At 37.5% G+C, this 17,995-nt stretch overlaps 2 protein-coding genes across 4 annotated transcripts in view; one reads left to right on the top strand and one right to left on the bottom strand.

Moving 5' to 3' along the window:
• fchsd2 (FCH and double SH3 domains 2) overlaps window positions 1–6,212 on the bottom strand; it is an 89,765-nt gene extending 83,553 nt beyond the window's left edge. Inside the window, exons 1-2 of the mRNA XM_016509236.1 lie at window positions 5,891–6,212; window positions 1,000–1,097 (exon numbers count right to left, since the gene is read on the bottom strand). Coding sequence (XP_016364722.1) covers window positions 1,000–1,097; window positions 5,891–5,911 — 119 coding nt within the window. The 5' untranslated portion in view covers window positions 5,912–6,212. The remainder of the gene's footprint in view (window positions 1–999; window positions 1,098–5,890) is intronic.
• Window positions 6,213–6,330: 118 nt separating this feature from the next.
• On the top strand, window positions 6,331–12,033 carry LOC107705783 (P2Y purinoceptor 2-like). Of its 3 annotated transcripts, XM_016509234.1 has the most exons (3): window positions 6,331–6,397; window positions 7,989–8,108; window positions 10,493–12,033. In XM_016509234.1, the coding sequence occupies exon 3, from the start codon at window positions 10,505–10,507 to the stop codon at window positions 11,510–11,512; it is 1,008 nt and encodes a 335-aa protein (XP_016364720.1). In that variant the 5' UTR covers window positions 6,331–6,397; window positions 7,989–8,108; window positions 10,493–10,504; the 3' UTR covers window positions 11,513–12,033. The 3 variants fall into 3 exon arrangements, with proteins under 3 accessions (XP_016364720.1, XP_016364721.1, XP_016364719.1); XM_016509235.1 differs by lacking the exon at window positions 6,331–6,397 and having other exon boundaries at window positions 7,959–8,108; XM_016509233.1 differs by lacking the exons at window positions 6,331–6,397; window positions 7,989–8,108 and adding an exon at window positions 9,685–9,755.
• Window positions 12,034–17,995: the final 5,962 nt, after the last annotated feature.

Genomic DNA, 17,995 nt, shown 5'->3' on the forward strand with positions numbered 1-17,995 from the left:
GAGTAATTCATAACAGAATTTTTGGATGAACTAACCCTTTAAGACTTTAAAAACAGAGTTTCCAAATGGGTTTTCATGCTTCCCTTCCATCTTTGACTTCCATTATTAGGGGAAAACAGTGATTCAAAATCGGTTGAGACAAAGTTGACAGGCCTCAAAAAGCAGATCAATGTTTCCTTGGCAGTTCTTCCTGCACATTAAACTGAGCATTTTCACGGCCTGAATAATTACAAGCATCACCTTTAAACATGGTTTCTAGCCTGACTAACATTGGCGACGGGACACAACAAGGCATCGCTAGCAGCAGCTAGGGAACTGCACATTCGGCAGGATTCCAGATGGTTACCTGACTCACGGCGTGACTGACTTTCATGTCTCACTATTTTTTGTCTTTTCTGCCTGTAGTTGGGGACACATTCACCCTTAAATTAGACTAGTCTTTCATACAGTCCATCAACTAATTACTTGTAAAAACATGGAGTTCAGCCCATCCTGACCCACTCTCTCGCTCTCTTTTGGACATCTTTTCACTCCATAACACTAACACACAGCAAAATAGCCTCTGCAGCAGATTACAATTGCACTGCAATTTTTGTCTTCAGCTCCCTTGTGAGGGCGTGCCACTGTCAAATATCTTCTTAAACACCCGTAAGCATGTACAAACACATACAAGCACAAGACGTGCATAAATTCCATGTCCAAACGCAGCGGTTTTAACACGACTCCCTCCCCTGTTCTGAAACAGCCCGCAATCCCTTTTAAGAGAAGACAAGGAGAGAAAAAAACGGAAAAAAGAGAAAAGCAGCACAGTTATGACTTCCAGCTGTGGGAACGAATGGCCCGCGAGCAGGAAGTCCAAAGGAAACGCCTTCGTCACATCCCGCTCCTGTGTTCGTTCTTCAAAAATGGGGAGAATTCACTCTCTTTTTCTGCGGCCTGTTTTATTAGTTTATTTTTCAGGATACGTGTGTGTTTTAGGCAGTGTTTTTTATGCTTTACCTCATATCTTCCAATAAATCACATTCCGTCTGGTGTTTGAGGTGCAGGCGGCCGAGCTGCTCCGTATGCGTGTTCTTCACTTCCTGTGTCACTTTTACCTGAAGAGCAGAAGACATAATTAGAGGTGAGGAAGAGGATGGCACGTGCCAGCTGCACAAACACACACAATGTCCCACATGAGCTCATTATTGTGTTTCCAGCTCCAGTCAACTGTACGAGACACGATGACAAATTCACAATCCTTCCAAACAACAAGAGCAGAATTCCCACTAATCAAAGCAGCAGACGGACAGTTTTATGTTCGATTCCTTGTATAAAAAATACAGAATGTCACTCCACTGTCACAAGCGTAATTAAAGCTCAAGTGGGTCATTTTTGGATGTTAAAACTTTTTCCTGTCACAGTTTGGCATGCTGTCACTCAAAACATTGGCTCAACCAATGGCGTGAGTTTGGGGGCGGGACAATCTGACCAGCAGTGTTCAGGGAACCTGTTGTGAAAATAGTCTTTTTTTTTTTTTTACACCTGCTGCCTGAACTGAACACACTTTAGCTTTAAACAATTCTATATTACACAATATAATGCTACTCATCTTATAGTTTAGACTAATATAGATATAGTTCTATAATAGTCTAACCTATAAGATGAGCAATCACAAACCTGATCTAGCTGACCTGGACTAACAATGATGAAGCTTTATTTTAAGTACTGCAAGTTTTTTTTTTTTAGCATACAAAAGAAATTAAAAACACACATTATTACATCAACTGAAACAACTTAAAAAATAAAAACTGTACCAAAATTAAAAACAGATGTTTAAATTTTTCTGCTGACAGACATTTCTGAAGAGACTTATCATAAAAAGTAACACTGAGGTGTGTAAAATGCCTCAAATGCTTCAAAGGCTTTAAAATGTCAGAAATGTTTCAGAAATGTCAGAAACGTTATTTTAACTGGATAAGATTAAAGAATTATAACAAATTACAACAGATTATGTATTTTTATTATGAGAAAAATTTGTTATTTATATTTAGCATGACAGTGGAATTGTTTCCTGGCATGACACATCCTAATATTCCATATTATTTAAAGGAGCACTCCACTATTTTTGAAAATAGGCTCATTTTCCAACTCCCCTAGAGTTAAACAGTTGAGTTTTACCATTTTCGAATCCATTCAGCCGATCTCCGGGTCTGGCGGTAGCACTTTTAGCTGCAGCTTAGCATAGATCATTGAATCTGATTAGACCGTTAGCATCTCGCTCAAAAATGACAAAAGAGTTTCGATATTTTTCCTATTTAAAACTTGACTCTTCTGTAGTTACATCGTGTACTAAGACCGACGGAAAATGAAAAGTTACGATTTTCTAGGCCGATATGGCTAGGAACTATACTCTCATTCCGGCGTAATAATCAAGGAACTTTGCTGCCGTACCATCGGTGCAGCAGGAGTAATGATATTACGCAGCGCCTGAAAATAGTCCCCAGCTAGGAAACATAAGGAGATGCTAACGGTCTAATCAGATTCAATGATCTATGCTAAGCTAAGGCTAAAAGTGCTACCGCCAGACCCGGAGATCGGCTGAATGGATTCGAAAACGGTAAAACTCAACTGTTTAACTCTAGGGGAGTTGGAAAATTAGCCTATTTTCAAAAATAGTGGAGTGTTCCTTTAATGATATCTAAAGAGTTCAGAAACTATTATGTTATACAAAAATGTTATAAAATATGCCAATTTTACACAGTATCAATAACAGAAGAATTCATGAATTTTTACTTACTAATGTAAGTAATCAGCAAAGACACATTTATAATATTAGTATACCATGGTACTGAATAAGTGGCATGTTCACGCACCGCAGAATTCTGTCCGAAAATACATGGTAGTAGCATTTTGTCACATTTTTCTTTTATCACACTCTTAAAAATAAAGGTACCAAAGGGAGGTTTCACAGTAGGGCCTTTCGCACCGCTTTAGTTCCAGAACTAAATGTATACCATAAAAGAACCATTTTCAGTCCCCCGCCCCCCAAAAAAAAACTTTCAGTGAGCAGTTCCTAAAAGAACCATATTTTCGAAGAACACTTTAATAATCTTTAAAAAAAATACAATTTTCCCCTATAACGGAATGGTTCCATGGATGTTAAAGGAACCATCGATTAAAAATAAATGTTCTTTATTGGCAGTGTGTAGTGTCATACCAGTAATATGAAAGATAAAAGTTTTAGGTTTATCTACAGGAAACTGCAAGCATAAATGCTTTGAGGTCAACAATAAAGACGCAGGTGATGGTTTCGTTTAAGACCTTTAACTGCTCATATCCTAAAGTATGTGGAAGTGAAAGTCATGGAATGATAAAGAAAAACCCTTCAATTATGAATCAACATTGATTGAGCTCATAAACAGCTCTTTGCTGGAATGACTATGGTGGCGTAAATATGGAAATATGGCATTGATAACAAATTTATGAGTTAAAGGAATAGTTCAGCAAAAATGAAAATTTACTGAAAATGTACTCGCCCTCAGGCCTTCATCAGAACAGATTTGGAGAAATGTAGCTTTACATCACTTGCTTACCAATGGATCCTCTGCAGTCAATGAGAGTCCAAACAGCTGATAAAAACATCACAATAATAATTCACAAGTAGTCCACACAACTCCAGTCTATAAATTAACGTCTTGTGAAGCAATAAAATCTATCATTAAGATGTTTTAACTTTAAACTGTCCCTTCTGGTCAAAATACGAGTCCATAATCCACAATAACGTTTCTTCCAGAGCAAAAAGTTCATCCCCTGTTGTCCTCTCACATCAAAATGCAATGACATATTTGTTTAGAACTGTTTGGGTTGTTTTGTTGTTTGTTTTTATCATGGATAAAGGATTTTAGCCGAAAGCAATGGTTAAAAAAATTGCTTAATTATGGACAAACACACAGCTATTTGCTTCAAAAGATGTTAACTGATAGATTGGAGTGGTGTGGATTACTTGTGGATTATTGAGATGTTTTTATCAGTTTGGACTCTCATTCTGACGGCACCCATTCACTGCAGAGGATCCACTGGTGAGCAAGTGATGGGCTTAATTATGGACAAACACACAGCTATTCGCTTCAAAAGATGTTAACTGATAGATTGGAGTGGTGTGGATTACTTGTGGATTGAGATGTTTTTATCAGCTGTTTGGACTCTCATTCTGACGGCACCCATTCACTGCAGAGGATCCACTGGTGAGCAAGTGATGCAATGCTACATTTCTCCAAATCTGTTCTGATGAAGAAACAAACTCTTCTACATTATGGATGGCCCAAGGGTGAGTAAATTCTCAGTTTACTATTTTCTTAAATGCTCTTAAAACAATCAAGAGGAACACAATCTCCTCAATGTCTGGGTTCAATCACAGGCACTGGTACCTGAACCAAACATGGCTACAAAGAAGGTGCGATACTCAGCCGCCCCACACAGGCAAGTAAAACCCAATGGGACTAGACCAATGAGCCCGGGCAGGTTGACTAATATCTGGGGAGAAACGGTTAATTACAACAGAAGTTCTCCACTTGGGAGGTGAGGAGATAATTGGTTCTGTAACAACTCCCTAAAGGTTAAAGGCAAGGAGGACGGAAAATAATACAGAACGCTCCGCATCAAACCCTACCAGCATCAGCAGGACACAACGTTACACCATAAAACACATGGTTTGTCAAGCAGCTGCACGGCTCTCGTCAACACTTTGAGCTGTACAGGTGAAGCATTATTACTCCGAGATGGAAGAAACACTCTCAGCAGCATTTGCGTCAGAGGAAAACAACAAAACAGGACATTTTCCAGGCATTTACTCAGGTCTTCATGGAAATATCCACACTGATGCCAGACACAGATCAGATCTGATCAGATATTTGGTATGAAAGACACATTTACTGTCTGACCAGCACATGCACCTTTTAGTCTCACATTTAACCTATGATTTACACAAATCATTTACTGGAGGCTATCCTGTGTCCTGCATATCTATAGAAAGAGCTAGACGTCATTTATTGCCCATTCAAAAGAGAGGAAACACTATCAGCGTGAACACGACCAGAGCAAACGCATCTTTGTTTAATATTTGCATTTTAAAACGTCGTTTAGCGAAAATAAGAGGGTTATTGTGGGGTAAACGTGTGCTACATGCTATCTGCCTTCCTTCTCTTCACAAGACAAAGCAATTGCAAAAAGTCAGACGTCACCTTTAAGGATTTTACACTCTGATGCAATGCTCTGATGATTAGAATGCATAAATGTGTGCGGAATGATGGGAATACAATGGTTTCGCGTGGTAATTTCACATTCCTCCATACAGCCTGTGGGACACGAGTTTGAAACCCAACACCTCTGCTGTCACCTCTGAGGGAGACAGTAAAACATCTTTCTGTAGGATATATGAATTTAAACGCATTTTTCTCACATGTGCATGACATTTGGACACATTTAAGCCAGATGTGTAACAAAATGTCAGACTTTAGGGTGAGAATAATGAACGGTGATCCGTCTATTTGACAAAAGCGTGGTGACTCGGTCCAATCTGAGGAAAAACACACACAACAAGACGACTCTCATGGCTGCACGGTTTAACCGTTATCTGAGAACAAGCGCCTGAAACACTCATCTATCATCTCTAGAAAAATATCTGCTGAATTTCGGGATTATTTGCAACCGCTGCTGCTTTAAAAACAACAATAAAAACAGGACCGCTCGAGAAAACTCTTGAACGTTGTTTCCGTTACATATAAAAACGGATACATTATTTCAAAACAAACCGCGGCTGGATACAAAGTTGCAACTTCGGGCCAATGTAACAAATCACATTTAAAAAACAAAAACAAAAAAACACGTTGTTCCAACGCTGGTTTCTTACCTTTCTTGGCGGAGGCTGCATGTTTGAACATTGGCACAAATAAAGTAAAATCCCAAAGAAATGATTCCCAGAGCGATCGGGATGGATGATTGAGAAAAGGGGATCAGACTGGGATTTGGATCTGAATTCAGACGGCCATGATGAAGCAGATCCAGTCGGGCAGACGCTCAACAAACACTGCGGATCAGGGAAGAAAGTAATGAAAGAGAGAATATGCCTCCAAATATGAGTCTCCAACCGTGAAATCCAGCCCAACAGCGCCCCGGACCGGACACACCGAACCCCGCTGGACGAACCCTACTACGGGGAAGGATCAGCTCATGAATATTAATTACGTAACGGGACGTTCCCTCACTAGGCGAACCCGATTGGCTTACGATGGCGCGTGGGCAATGGTCAGCTGGTTATTTGAATATTAATGAAGTTATGTGATTGGACAGTTCAAGAATGCGCCAACGGCGAATGGAGTTCATTACTATTCACAAACTAGGCCTTTGCCATAGTAAAGTTAGTACATTTCGCAATCCTAATCATTCTTTATCCAGAGGATGAAAACAAAACAAATTTTGATTTACTTCTGACAGAGTTGCAAAATTAATTATCGACTGTAGAATTTGGTAGAAAATAGATATCAAATGCATAAAATAATTATTCGAACAGTTCTGGAATGTCTAACACATCTGTAGCATCGACATATAAAGCCACTAAATCTTGCAGGGCTGAACATGAAGCTACACCTTCAAAGATTTATTTGATTTTTCTTGGAATGTGTCATAAAGGTCCTTAAACTTGTGCCTTGTGTAATTGCAATATTGATCATATAAAATCCAATAAAATTCACTGGATGTTACGCAATGATGCATAACAATAATCAGATCTAAGAATCTCATAAAATGGATTCTAATACCATGGTCAACCTCCTATTTATTTCTAACATACAGTGATTTTATTCTTTTGATTTTTTCCCCACAATGTAAATCTCTCTGAATAAGCTGGGGCTAGTTGTCACAATGAAGAAATTAATGAAAGAACAGTCAAAACTACTACTCAGACTTTATGATGACTATTTTCTACATGTTAGAGTGATGAAAAACCTGAAAGTCTGAGAATTATATAAAGATCAAAATGCGTGACACAAATGAAATCTCTCTTATATTTGAGCTTCTTCTTTGTCTAGATGCCAGTTCTGCTCACTTTGGACATCAGCCAACTATATGAGGTGCATCCTGGGACACTTTTGAAGCATCTATTGATTGTAGGCCTGTCCTTTAAGCCAAGGGGTCATATGATGCGATTTCAAGTTTTCCTTTCTCTTTGGAGTGTTACAAGCTCTTGGTGCATAAAGAAGATCTGTAAAGTTGCAAACACTAAAGTCTCAAATCCAAAGAGATATTCTTTATAAAAGTTAAGAGTCAGCCACGCCTACCTAAAACGGCTCGTTCTAACACGCCCCCACACTGTAAACCCGAACAGTACTACTAACTTATAAAGATTAAGAACACTGCAATTATTGCGTGCACATTTGGGCGGCATTATGCTAATATTTCCACATAGTGAGGTAGATATGTGGGGGCGTGTTAGAACGAGCCGTTTTAGGGGGGCGTGGCAGAGTCTTAACTTTGATAAAGAATATCTCTTTGGTTTTGAGACTTTAGTCTTTGCAACTTCAGGGATCTTATCTATGCACAATCAGCTTGTAACACTCCAAAGAGAAAGGAAAACTTGAAATCGCATCATATGACCCCTTTAAACCGCATAAACACATTTCATTACACCAAATACACCAAATAATGTTCTTTTTAGCAGCATCATATGACCCCTTTAACACTCGTCTGATCATCCTCATATTTTATTTTATTTTTTAAAGAAATGTATACATAATCTGCCACTTAAGTTTGTACATTTTAAGGTTTTTAAGATCATGAGAAATATAAATTCAGTCAAGTGTGCCCAAACATTTGTTTTACGTGCAGAGACTGACCACATAAAGTTTAACTCAGGTTCATAACTCCGCTTACTAAGGGTAATAATTAATACAGTATTGTGAGGCAAGTAAGACAGCAACTGAACACCTTGACGTTCTTTCTTTCCTTCACAGTAACAGAGTCACAGAGGAAGGATGGCGGACCTCGTGTAAATCTGATGAAGCCTGTTTTGTCCTTGTATTGGAACTGTGAAGGTCTCAGATGAATTCAAACTGAGAGGAACAGAGGAACAGGTCAGTACAAAGCTTTGCTGTTTTTTTGCATTCAATTCATTAGGTTTTGTCAGTGTGTAAAATATTTTGTTGTATTTGTACTGTAAAAAGAGTTTGTCAGGAAACCAAGCAATATGCCTCATGTGTTAACATCTAAACTATGGTTTTATTCAGTCTACTGTATATACCGTATGAAATCAGCCTGATTACTTTAGATAACATATTTGAAGAACATAACAAAAAGTATAATTTAAAACAGAATGATCAACAGCACAATACTAAGAATCCTTTTTTCAAAGAAAATTGCTATATATTTTAGAACATATATTCCCTGAACGAACGAATTTCCAGTTTCTTTTGGGTTGTGTGAAATTCTCTTCACTGTACTGTTGGGCAAGACGTTAATTATTGATAATTAGCATACGCCTTTCTCCTTTGCCAAACTCTGCAGGGTTCTCGCCAAGGGTACTATTCTGAAACATGTTAAAATGCAAAGCATGGTGTGTTTTTTTCAGTATTATTGATTTGAATAGATTACTGAAACATAATCTTGATAAACAGATGGGATTTCAGTTGTAACCTTAAAGAAATATTTCACACAACAATGAAAATCTTTTGGAAATCACCCTCAGGCCATCCAAGATGTAGATGAGTTTGTTTCATCATCTGAATCAACATTGACTTATATGAATCAACATTGACGTAAAATTATAAGTTTGTTCTGGAATGACTAGGGAGGAGCAACCATCAGGAACTCTAAAATAAACGTGGTTACAGGAAATATGGCACTGATAACAACGACGTTATGAGTTAAAGGAAAAGTTCACCCCAAAATGAAAATGTGCTGAAAATACTCACCCTCAGGCCATCCAAGATGTAGATGAGTTTGTTTCTTCATCAGAACAGATTTAGAGAAATGTAGCATCCTATCACTTGCTCACCAATGGATCCTCTGCAGTGAATGGGTGCCGTCAGAATGAGAGTCCAAACAGCTGATAAAAACATCACAGTAATCCACAAGTAATCCACACCACTCCAGTCCATCAGTTAACATCTTGTGAAGTTAAAAGCTGCCTGTTTATAAATAACAAATCATTAAGAGTTTTTTTTTTACTTCAAACAGCTGCTTCCAAAAAATGAGTCCATAATCCATACTATTGCTTCCTCCAGTGAAAAGGATGTCTCATCTGAACTGAAGTATTGAGAAATATTGAGAAATATTCACAGATTAAACACCATTTAGAAGCGAAAAACAGCTGTTTGGACTCTCATTCTGACGGCACCCATTCACAGCAGAGGATCCACTGGTGAGCGAGTGAAGTAATGCTAACTTTCTCCAAATTTGTTCCCATGAACAAACAAGCTCATCTATATTTTGAGTTAGCCTGAGGGTGAGTACATCTTAAGCACATTTTAATTTTTGGGTGAACTATTCCTTTAAAGTGACTGTTATAAACCTTCCTCCCAGCAGTCATGCTGTGTGAGGCTTCCAGAATGATTGACATATTATTGGCTGACGCTGTGGCCTATAAGAGCAGGCTGAGGCATGTAAACACACCCACAGCGGATATATGCAGAATAAACAGGCAGAGGTAAAGCAGGTCTATGTAGGTATGCAAACTGAAAGGAGGCACATCTGTTGCTGAAGGAGCCACTGAAAGTATCTGTGTGAGTTGCTTTTAATTTTGCATGATTCTTGAACATCAGTATAACATGCATTACTATTTGTATCATTAAGTTTTTTAATGAGCTTGCACTGTAAAATGATTGTCAATATAAAAAATTTAAAAAATCAGTCCAAAGAGAGAGCAACTAAATTATGCATTCATAAAAGTCACAATCTGTCTGCTTAACATAAAACTGTTGAGATGCCTAATAGCTTTTGTTCAGTAGTTTAAGTTACATCAAATGTCATTAGACGCAGATATGATCTATAACAAACACTGAACGACGTTCTGAGGAAATTCTAAGTGAGTTCTCAGCTACTTTATGGCTTTATTCAGTGCATTGATCGATATGTGTTGGTCTGTGTCATTAATGAAAGCACAGTAAGGGGTGTGTGATGACCAGAAAAAGCATTTAGTGCAACTTTAAAAGCTCATTTTCTGCATTGGGCTTTGAAAAACAACTGGAAACACTTGTATGCTGATATATACAGTACTAGCTAATGCATGCTGGTTTTTTTTTTTACAAAATGTCTATCAAAATTCTAACTTAAATGCACAACAACTAGGTTTATAAATTTATCAATAAATCCATGAATCAATCTCATTCATTTTAACTTATTAAATATTGCTTGTTTGACAGATGTTATGTATATCATTTGTATACGTTGTCCCCTCAGTCCTGAATTTCACATCTTATTCTTCAGATATGATTGATTTCATTGTCTTTCTCTCTGACAGATCTGGATCAGAATGGCGATATTTAACAACACAACCACAACTAACATCAGCGATCGTTATCACTGTAAGATAGAAGAACACTTCAAGTACATTCTCCTCCCGGTGAGTTACTCTCTGGTGTTTGTGTTCGGTCTGGGGTTGAACATCACGGCCATGTACGTCATCCTGTTCCGAACCAAACACTGGAAGCCCAGCACCATCTACATGATCAACCTCAACGTCTGCGACACGCTTTACGTCCTCACTCTGCCGTTCCTCATCTACTATTACGCTGATAAGAACGACTGGCCGTTCGGTGAGCTGATGTGTAAGCTGATTCGCTTTCTCTTCTACACAAACCTCTACGGGAGCATCCTCTTCCTCAGCTGCATCAGTCTGCACCGGTTTTTAGGCGTCTGTCATCCGGTGCGCTCTTTGTACTGGATGAATGGCCGTCGCGCTCGTTTGGTTTCTGTGGGAATATGGGTGATCATTCTCATCTTACAGGCACCCATTCTTTATTTCTCCAGGATGAATATTAACGGTGACATGAAACCACAATCAACGGTTTGCTATGACACCACAAGCAAGGAGCTCTTCAATGACTTTATCGTTTACAGCTCGGTGGTGATGTTCCTGCTTTTTGTCATACCGTTTGGGGTGGTGCTGGTCTGCAACGGCCTGATGGTGAAGAAACTTCAGGAACCCGGTATTGGTGGAGGTCCAAAGTCACAGCGCTTTAAGCAGAAGTCGGTGAAGATGATCATAATTGTGCTCCTGGCTTTCATGTTGTGCTTCTTGCCTTTCCACGTGAACCGCAGTATATACTACACCTTCCGTTACCTGGACAAACATGTGAGCTGCTCGATGCTGGAGGCTGCCAGCATGGCCTACAAGGTCACGCGACCTTTGGCCAGCGCCAACAGCTGCATCGACCCCATCCTTTACTTCATGGCAGGACAGGGCTTCAGAAGCAGCATCAAGAACAAGAGAAGTAAATCAAGGTCTGAAAATAGGAAATCACCCTCAACCTCTTTATAGTGTGCTTGAGGGAAAACGAAATGTAAAATGTTTTTGAATGTTGATGAAATGTCTGAATACAAAAAACAAATCTTAAAAGTAGCTCCTAATAAGGAACCACTTGGTGTTGTATAAATAGAAGGACCTTGTGAGATTTTATAGAACGTGAAGGACAATATTGCTATATATATCTGCTCTTTGACCAGAGAACGTGCTGCGTTCTATTCATGCTGCATAATGGTGGCGAAGTTCTAAACTCCGCTTCTGTTTAGGAACCTTGCAAACTGACACTGTGCCTGAAGATTCATGGGAATATAGGTTAATTAAGTGTTTATGAAAAGGTGTGTCAGGACGGTTAGTATCAGCACTACACTCACTGGAATTTGGTTCAGTTCCGGGATATCGTTCCAGGACACGAAATCAGCTGTCTTAACATGCCTTTGATGAGATCGGGGAGTCAAGACAGTTGTTATGGTCAGTTAAAACTAAAACTGAAAGTAAAAATATTAAAAACTGAAATAAAGCTGAAACAAATAAATAAATATTAGATGCAAAACTTCTAAAACTTAAACAGAAATTAGAAATGTCACATTGGGAATTAAATGTTTCATTTGAAATACTATATCTTTTTAAAACTAGAACTGAAATAAAACTAAATTAAAGCTAGAAGTATTTAAACATAAAATGACTAAAACTTAAAATAAAATTAAAATAAAAACTATAGATAAATAAAGAAAATATAAAAGAAAAGTTCATTCATAATGTTAATACTATATAAATAACATTAAAATAAGACTAAGTCCATCTTCAGTTCAAACACAGCATTGCTGAATCAGAGAAAACTGCATGTCAATAGATTAATTAACAATGATATCGATGGTAAAGGAGAGGTTGAACATAGATAACATTTCATTTGAGTCGAAGTGTCTAAACTAATAACGGGCTGTGTGATTTATAGTTTTATATTCATTGCAGTGATAATAGAAAAAAATCTAAGAGGCTGTTTGTCATCCATCTATTTGTTATTGTGTATTATCAAATCATGTACTTTTATCAGCAAAGTAAAAACAATCAAATAAATAAATACAATTTTGAATTGGGAATTTTGGATGCAATAGGATATAGACTGCACATAAAGTCAGTCTGTCTATGCTTGGTCGAATATATGTTGTTGTGTAGGGCAAGACCTGTTTATAGTTTTCAAGAAAATAAACATATGAGTGGCTTACTTGTAGATGTCTCTGCTTATTAAACTGTGATAGGAAAGTATTTTAAGTTACATGGGACACTTCAGCTTTAAAGATGATCTGGTTATAGAATGCGGTCACTTCTGTAAATAACCCAACTGTGTGTGAGCATAACCGTATTAAAGATTAAATATGAAGACTTGTTTTAAAGAATATACTTTTTCTTGTTTTAAACAAACCTAACAAATTATGCTTAAAACAAGACAATGAATCAATAAATAAGCTATCGATAAATAAATGTCTGAAGATATATGTGTAAATATTAAGAAAACTGTACATCATGTGGTTTAAATACCAAGAAAATCAATAAATGTGTTATATAAATAACTAGTTTATGTAAATAAGTAGCCTGTACACTTAAGGTAATATCATCCGTGTCCATGCTTTCACGGGACATTAAACCCATGACATTGGCATTGCTAGCACCATACAATACAATTTCAATTTAAACCACATGAACGGTGACTTTTCTCTGGTCAGTTACTGTCATTCTGAACATACAATAGCAGTATTGTTTGAAATGATAAACTGGCACTTTTTAAAGATGGAAATCATATTAGATAGTTGTGAAGTTTAATAATATATGTGCTACTTTGGTTTAAGCAAATGTTGACATTTTCTGTCATCCTGGTTTGCAGGATGTTGTAAAATAAAAACCGGCAATTTATTAAGAAATTTCAGGTGTTTCTTAAATTCTTTTTCTTTGTCTAATCGAAATGTTTCAAACGAAACATGTTTTCTTTAGAAATAGATTAAGTTTTCATCTTTTTAATTTGTAATTACAGTATCACTTTCCATCCAGCACTTTCAGAAATAAAGGTGCAGAACTGTCACTGGGACGGTAATACTGTATGTACCTTTAAAGTATTATATGTATAATTTGGTGGTAAATAAAGCACACAATTTTATTTTTATTTTATTTATTTTTACATTTTTTTAGCTTTTGTAACTTTGGCCATTTTACTTTACATCACCCTACATTAGCTAAACATTCCTATACTGTAACTTATGTCATTGCATTGCTTGCACATATGTGTATGTTAGTCTAAATTTGGAACAATATTAGGGGCAGACTGCCCCAAATAAGTTAGTCATCAAATTTTGTTTTTTTAAACTGGTCATATTTTTTTTTATTTGGTTACATGAAAATATAGATTAGTCTAAGTTTAATCCAAAAAACAAGACTGATTACCCCTTGGCTAACTGCTAGTTGGGCAGACTAGTTCTTTAGTCTTAATGTAGAGGCTAAGTTTATGCAACTGGACTCTTGTCACTCTTATCTAATTAACCAACCCGATCTCATGAAAGTGCGTATAAATAGTACGCCAAATAAACACGAAAACTCGTGGTATTGATATGCAAAAATGGACTTTGGCGTGTATATGCTATGCGATGGGTAGGTTTAGGGTTGTGGGGTAGATCTTTACTAGTTACTTGAAAAAAGTAATCTGATTATATAACTTGCGTTACTTGTAATATATTACCCCCAACACTGGTAATGAAGCAAAATGTCTAACGTTAACTTAAACAGTGACTCTGTCATGGACATGGTTCAGAAAACCAAAACCCGATGGTAAACCACTTACTTCAAATAAGCAATGAGGTAAACCGGACGAGAAGCACCACGCCGTCATGTTCTCATGTTAAGGAAGAGTCAAACATCTAATCTCTGAAACTAATTACCTTACAGGCAAAAAGTTCACCAGGCCTAATGTATAATAGAACATTTCTATACACGCTCTTCCAGCCTAGGGTGAAGTCATTATGCAATTGGAAAACGATGTGAGTGGCGCCAAAGACTTTAGATATTCAGAACAAAGACGGTGCACTATTATTATTTTATGAATGGGAGAGAATCCAACGCGCAATATGGCGAAGAACCGCCTTCAAAATAAAAGAGCCAATTACTGCAGCCGCTGTTAGAAACTCCAATAATTGCGAGTTCCCAGTATATACTTTTAACCGGAACACTCTCCCAAGTTGGAGTTCTGACTCGAATCTCAACAACTCCAACTTCAGAGTCCAATATGGCTGCTCAGTGCATCAACAGAAGAGAAACACTAATAATATATTGTTTATTAGCACTTGTGTTTGTCTGTGTGTCAGTAAACTCAGTGGTGCACACAGTAGGTCTACTATCCAGCCTCTGTTTGTGAATATGATACTGTGGCGTTATCTGTGCAAAAATACCAAAAGACTTTGGTGGCACATCATGATTTTGAACAGCTCTGTGCTTCTATAGTCTATATAATATTAATCAATGTTAATATTCTCTTAATATACAATTTTAATACATCAACACATCAAAATAAATACTTATTTCTCATGAGGTGAAATTAAATGGACCTTTTTCGCATTTCCGGGTTTATCAGTAGAGGAAGTCATCGGGTAAACTTCTATAGCGGCAAATGGGAGACTTCATCAAATATATATTTTTTGTGTTTCCATTTGGTCAAATAGCAAAAGAAAAATGACAAAATAGTGTTTTCATGACTTTTAAAAAGAGGGGGAAAATCTAGAGTGGGACTGATAACGGCAGACAGAAGAAAAAGCAATGTCAAATTTACCTTCACTCCAAAACACGCTGTATTAGAAACACCCTCACAGCAGCGATACCTAGCTTTGGTATGAAGTGTTAGAAATGTACATTGTACATACAATTTAAAAAATGAATATATTAAAAACTTTGTGATCCTGATGACTGCTAAAACGCGTCATCACAGTCTGTAAAACTGGTCCATCATCAAACCAGCAGACCAGCAGCAAATGAAATTTTGAGGGATACCCAATCAGATCACTGTCACTGTTCATAATGCAATCTGTTTACGTATTGTTTATTAAAATAGCTGGCAGTACATTCCATACACAGGCTGTTTTGAGTTATTGCTCTGACAAACCAATAGCTCAACCAGCTCAACCAGAAGCGTTTTTGGAAACCTGTTTACCTCTAGTGGAACTTCTTGAAAAAAAAAACATATGGAGTGATTGATAGGCCATTGACTGATGCTCTGACCAATGCGAGCAGGCTTGAGGCGTGTTGACACGAGTAGTCCCGCCCACAATGAAGAAACCCAGCATGAACAGGCAGAGGAACAGCAGAACTGTGCAGGTTTGAAGAGCTTGAGGGGACATTCCTGAAAAAATCTGCTGAAAACATGTGAGTATGTGACATACTTTATTCTTTGCTTTTCTTTTGCATGTTGACAATCATGTCTATCAACTGAATGTGTAACTTACAAAAATATGCAATGTTTGGACTTCACTGTGATAGATGAAACTATCAAGATGTGGTAGTCTGTGGAATATATACTGCATTTTTACATTTATTCATTTAGAACAGTGGTTCCCAACCCTGGTCCTGGAGGCACCCCAACACTGCACATTTTGCATGTCTCCTTTCTCTGACACACCAATTTCAGGTCTTGAAGTCTCTATTAATGAGCTGATGATTTGAATCAGGTGCGTTTGATTAAGGAGACATGCAAAACATGCAGTGTTGGGGTGCCTCCAGGACCAGGATTGGGAACCACTGATTTAGAAGAGGTCTCTCTCCAACGTGACATCTAAATAATGAATGTTACGACACCAACGATTCATCCTAAAAACACTGTACCATTAGAAAAAAGTCAAAACTGTAAGGTTCCGAAATAGGTTCAAACTTTAAAAAGTATGCAGTTTATGAAATTCTGAATTCTAAAAAGATTTGCTTTAAGATTCCTAGATTCTCAAATCGTGCTGAATAACACGATCAGGTTTTGGTTATGGCAGCATTTGATAATATATAATTTGTAATGAAAAATATTTCTTTATTTTTAAAGGTTAAAGTGTGGGAAGTGCCTGGAGGCTTTTTGTGAAATTAGCCGTCATTGAAACATTATCTGAGAAAGTTCTTAGAAAATTCTCAGGAGGTTTTCAAGATACTCTGTGGTTGATTTGCTTCATTGATTGATATGATGCACTATTCTCTGGCATAAATGAGAGCGCTGTTAAGCTGTGTGATTAGCAGAAAAAAACATCTGTACTTCTTCATAAGCTCATCTGTTCGTCCCCTGAGTTTGGAAGAAACCATTAGAAATTACTTCAACACTCTGTTAAGAACGATGTTCCAGGAATATTTGTATAGGCTGTCATACGCACAACAGTATTAATATGGGTGTGTGCAGTTTGTGGACATTTACCACCTCTTAGAGATGTACATGTGTGGTGTATGTATAGGAGCCCAGACAGACGCCACAATGAACACTTGTTCCATTTAACTATTGCAACATGATGACATCCAGTTGTTCAAGCTAGATCAAGATCTATCGCACTATGCAAGACCAGACTTGGGAAGCAATGAAATGCTTGGAATGATGTTACAAAAACAGATTATCAATATATATTTATTTTTATTTGCTTCCTTACAATTAAAGGAATAGTTCAGCCAAGTGTACTCACCCAATATGTAGATTAGTTTGTTTCTTCATGGGAACAGATTTGGAGAAATGTAGCATTGCATCACGTGCTCACCAATGGATCCTCTGCAGTGAATGGGTGCCATCAGAATGAGAGTCCAAACAGCTGATTAAAAACATCACAATAATCCACACCACTCCAGTCCATCAGTTAACATCTTATGAAATGAAAAGCTGCATGTTTGTAATAAAAAATACATCATTAAAATGTTTTTAACTTAAAGGGGTCATATGATGCGATTTAAATTTTTCCTTTCTCTTTGGAGTGTTACAAGCTCTTGGTGCATAAAGAAGATCTGTAAAGTTGCAAAGACTAAAGTCTCAAATCCAAAGAGATATTCTTTATAAAATTTAAGAGTCAGCCACGCCTACCTAAAACGGCTCGTTCTAACACGCCCCCACATACCTACATCACGATGTGGGAAGATTTGCATAAAGCCGCCCAAATGTCCACCCAAAGAAAGAAGGCGTAACTTTTATTCACGTTGTAGTATTGTTGTTGCCGCCGCCATGTCGTGGAGACGCTGTGTGTTTCGTTGTGAAAGCGAAACTACTTGGTTTGGTCTTCCAAAAGAGGACACGACTAGAAATCAGTGGTTAAGTTGTATTTACAACAACGTTCCAGAACAGTTCAACCCAAATATTCAGATGTGTGCAGCACATTTTATGGAGGACTGTTTACTGATCCAGGGAGAGTAACGTTAGACTAAAATGCCGGCAGTTCTGACTCACGTAAGTACGTTTTCATTTAAAGGATTTGCCACTGACGATTCAAACGCAAGTTTTGAGCAGTGTAGAGTAGC

This window comes from Sinocyclocheilus rhinocerous, unplaced genomic scaffold (assembly GCF_001515625.1).
Source record: "Sinocyclocheilus rhinocerous isolate Xijiao unplaced genomic scaffold, SAMN03320098_v1.1 scaffold834, whole genome shotgun sequence".
NCBI classification, from domain to species: Eukaryota; Metazoa; Chordata; class Actinopteri; order Cypriniformes; family Cyprinidae; genus Sinocyclocheilus; species Sinocyclocheilus rhinocerous.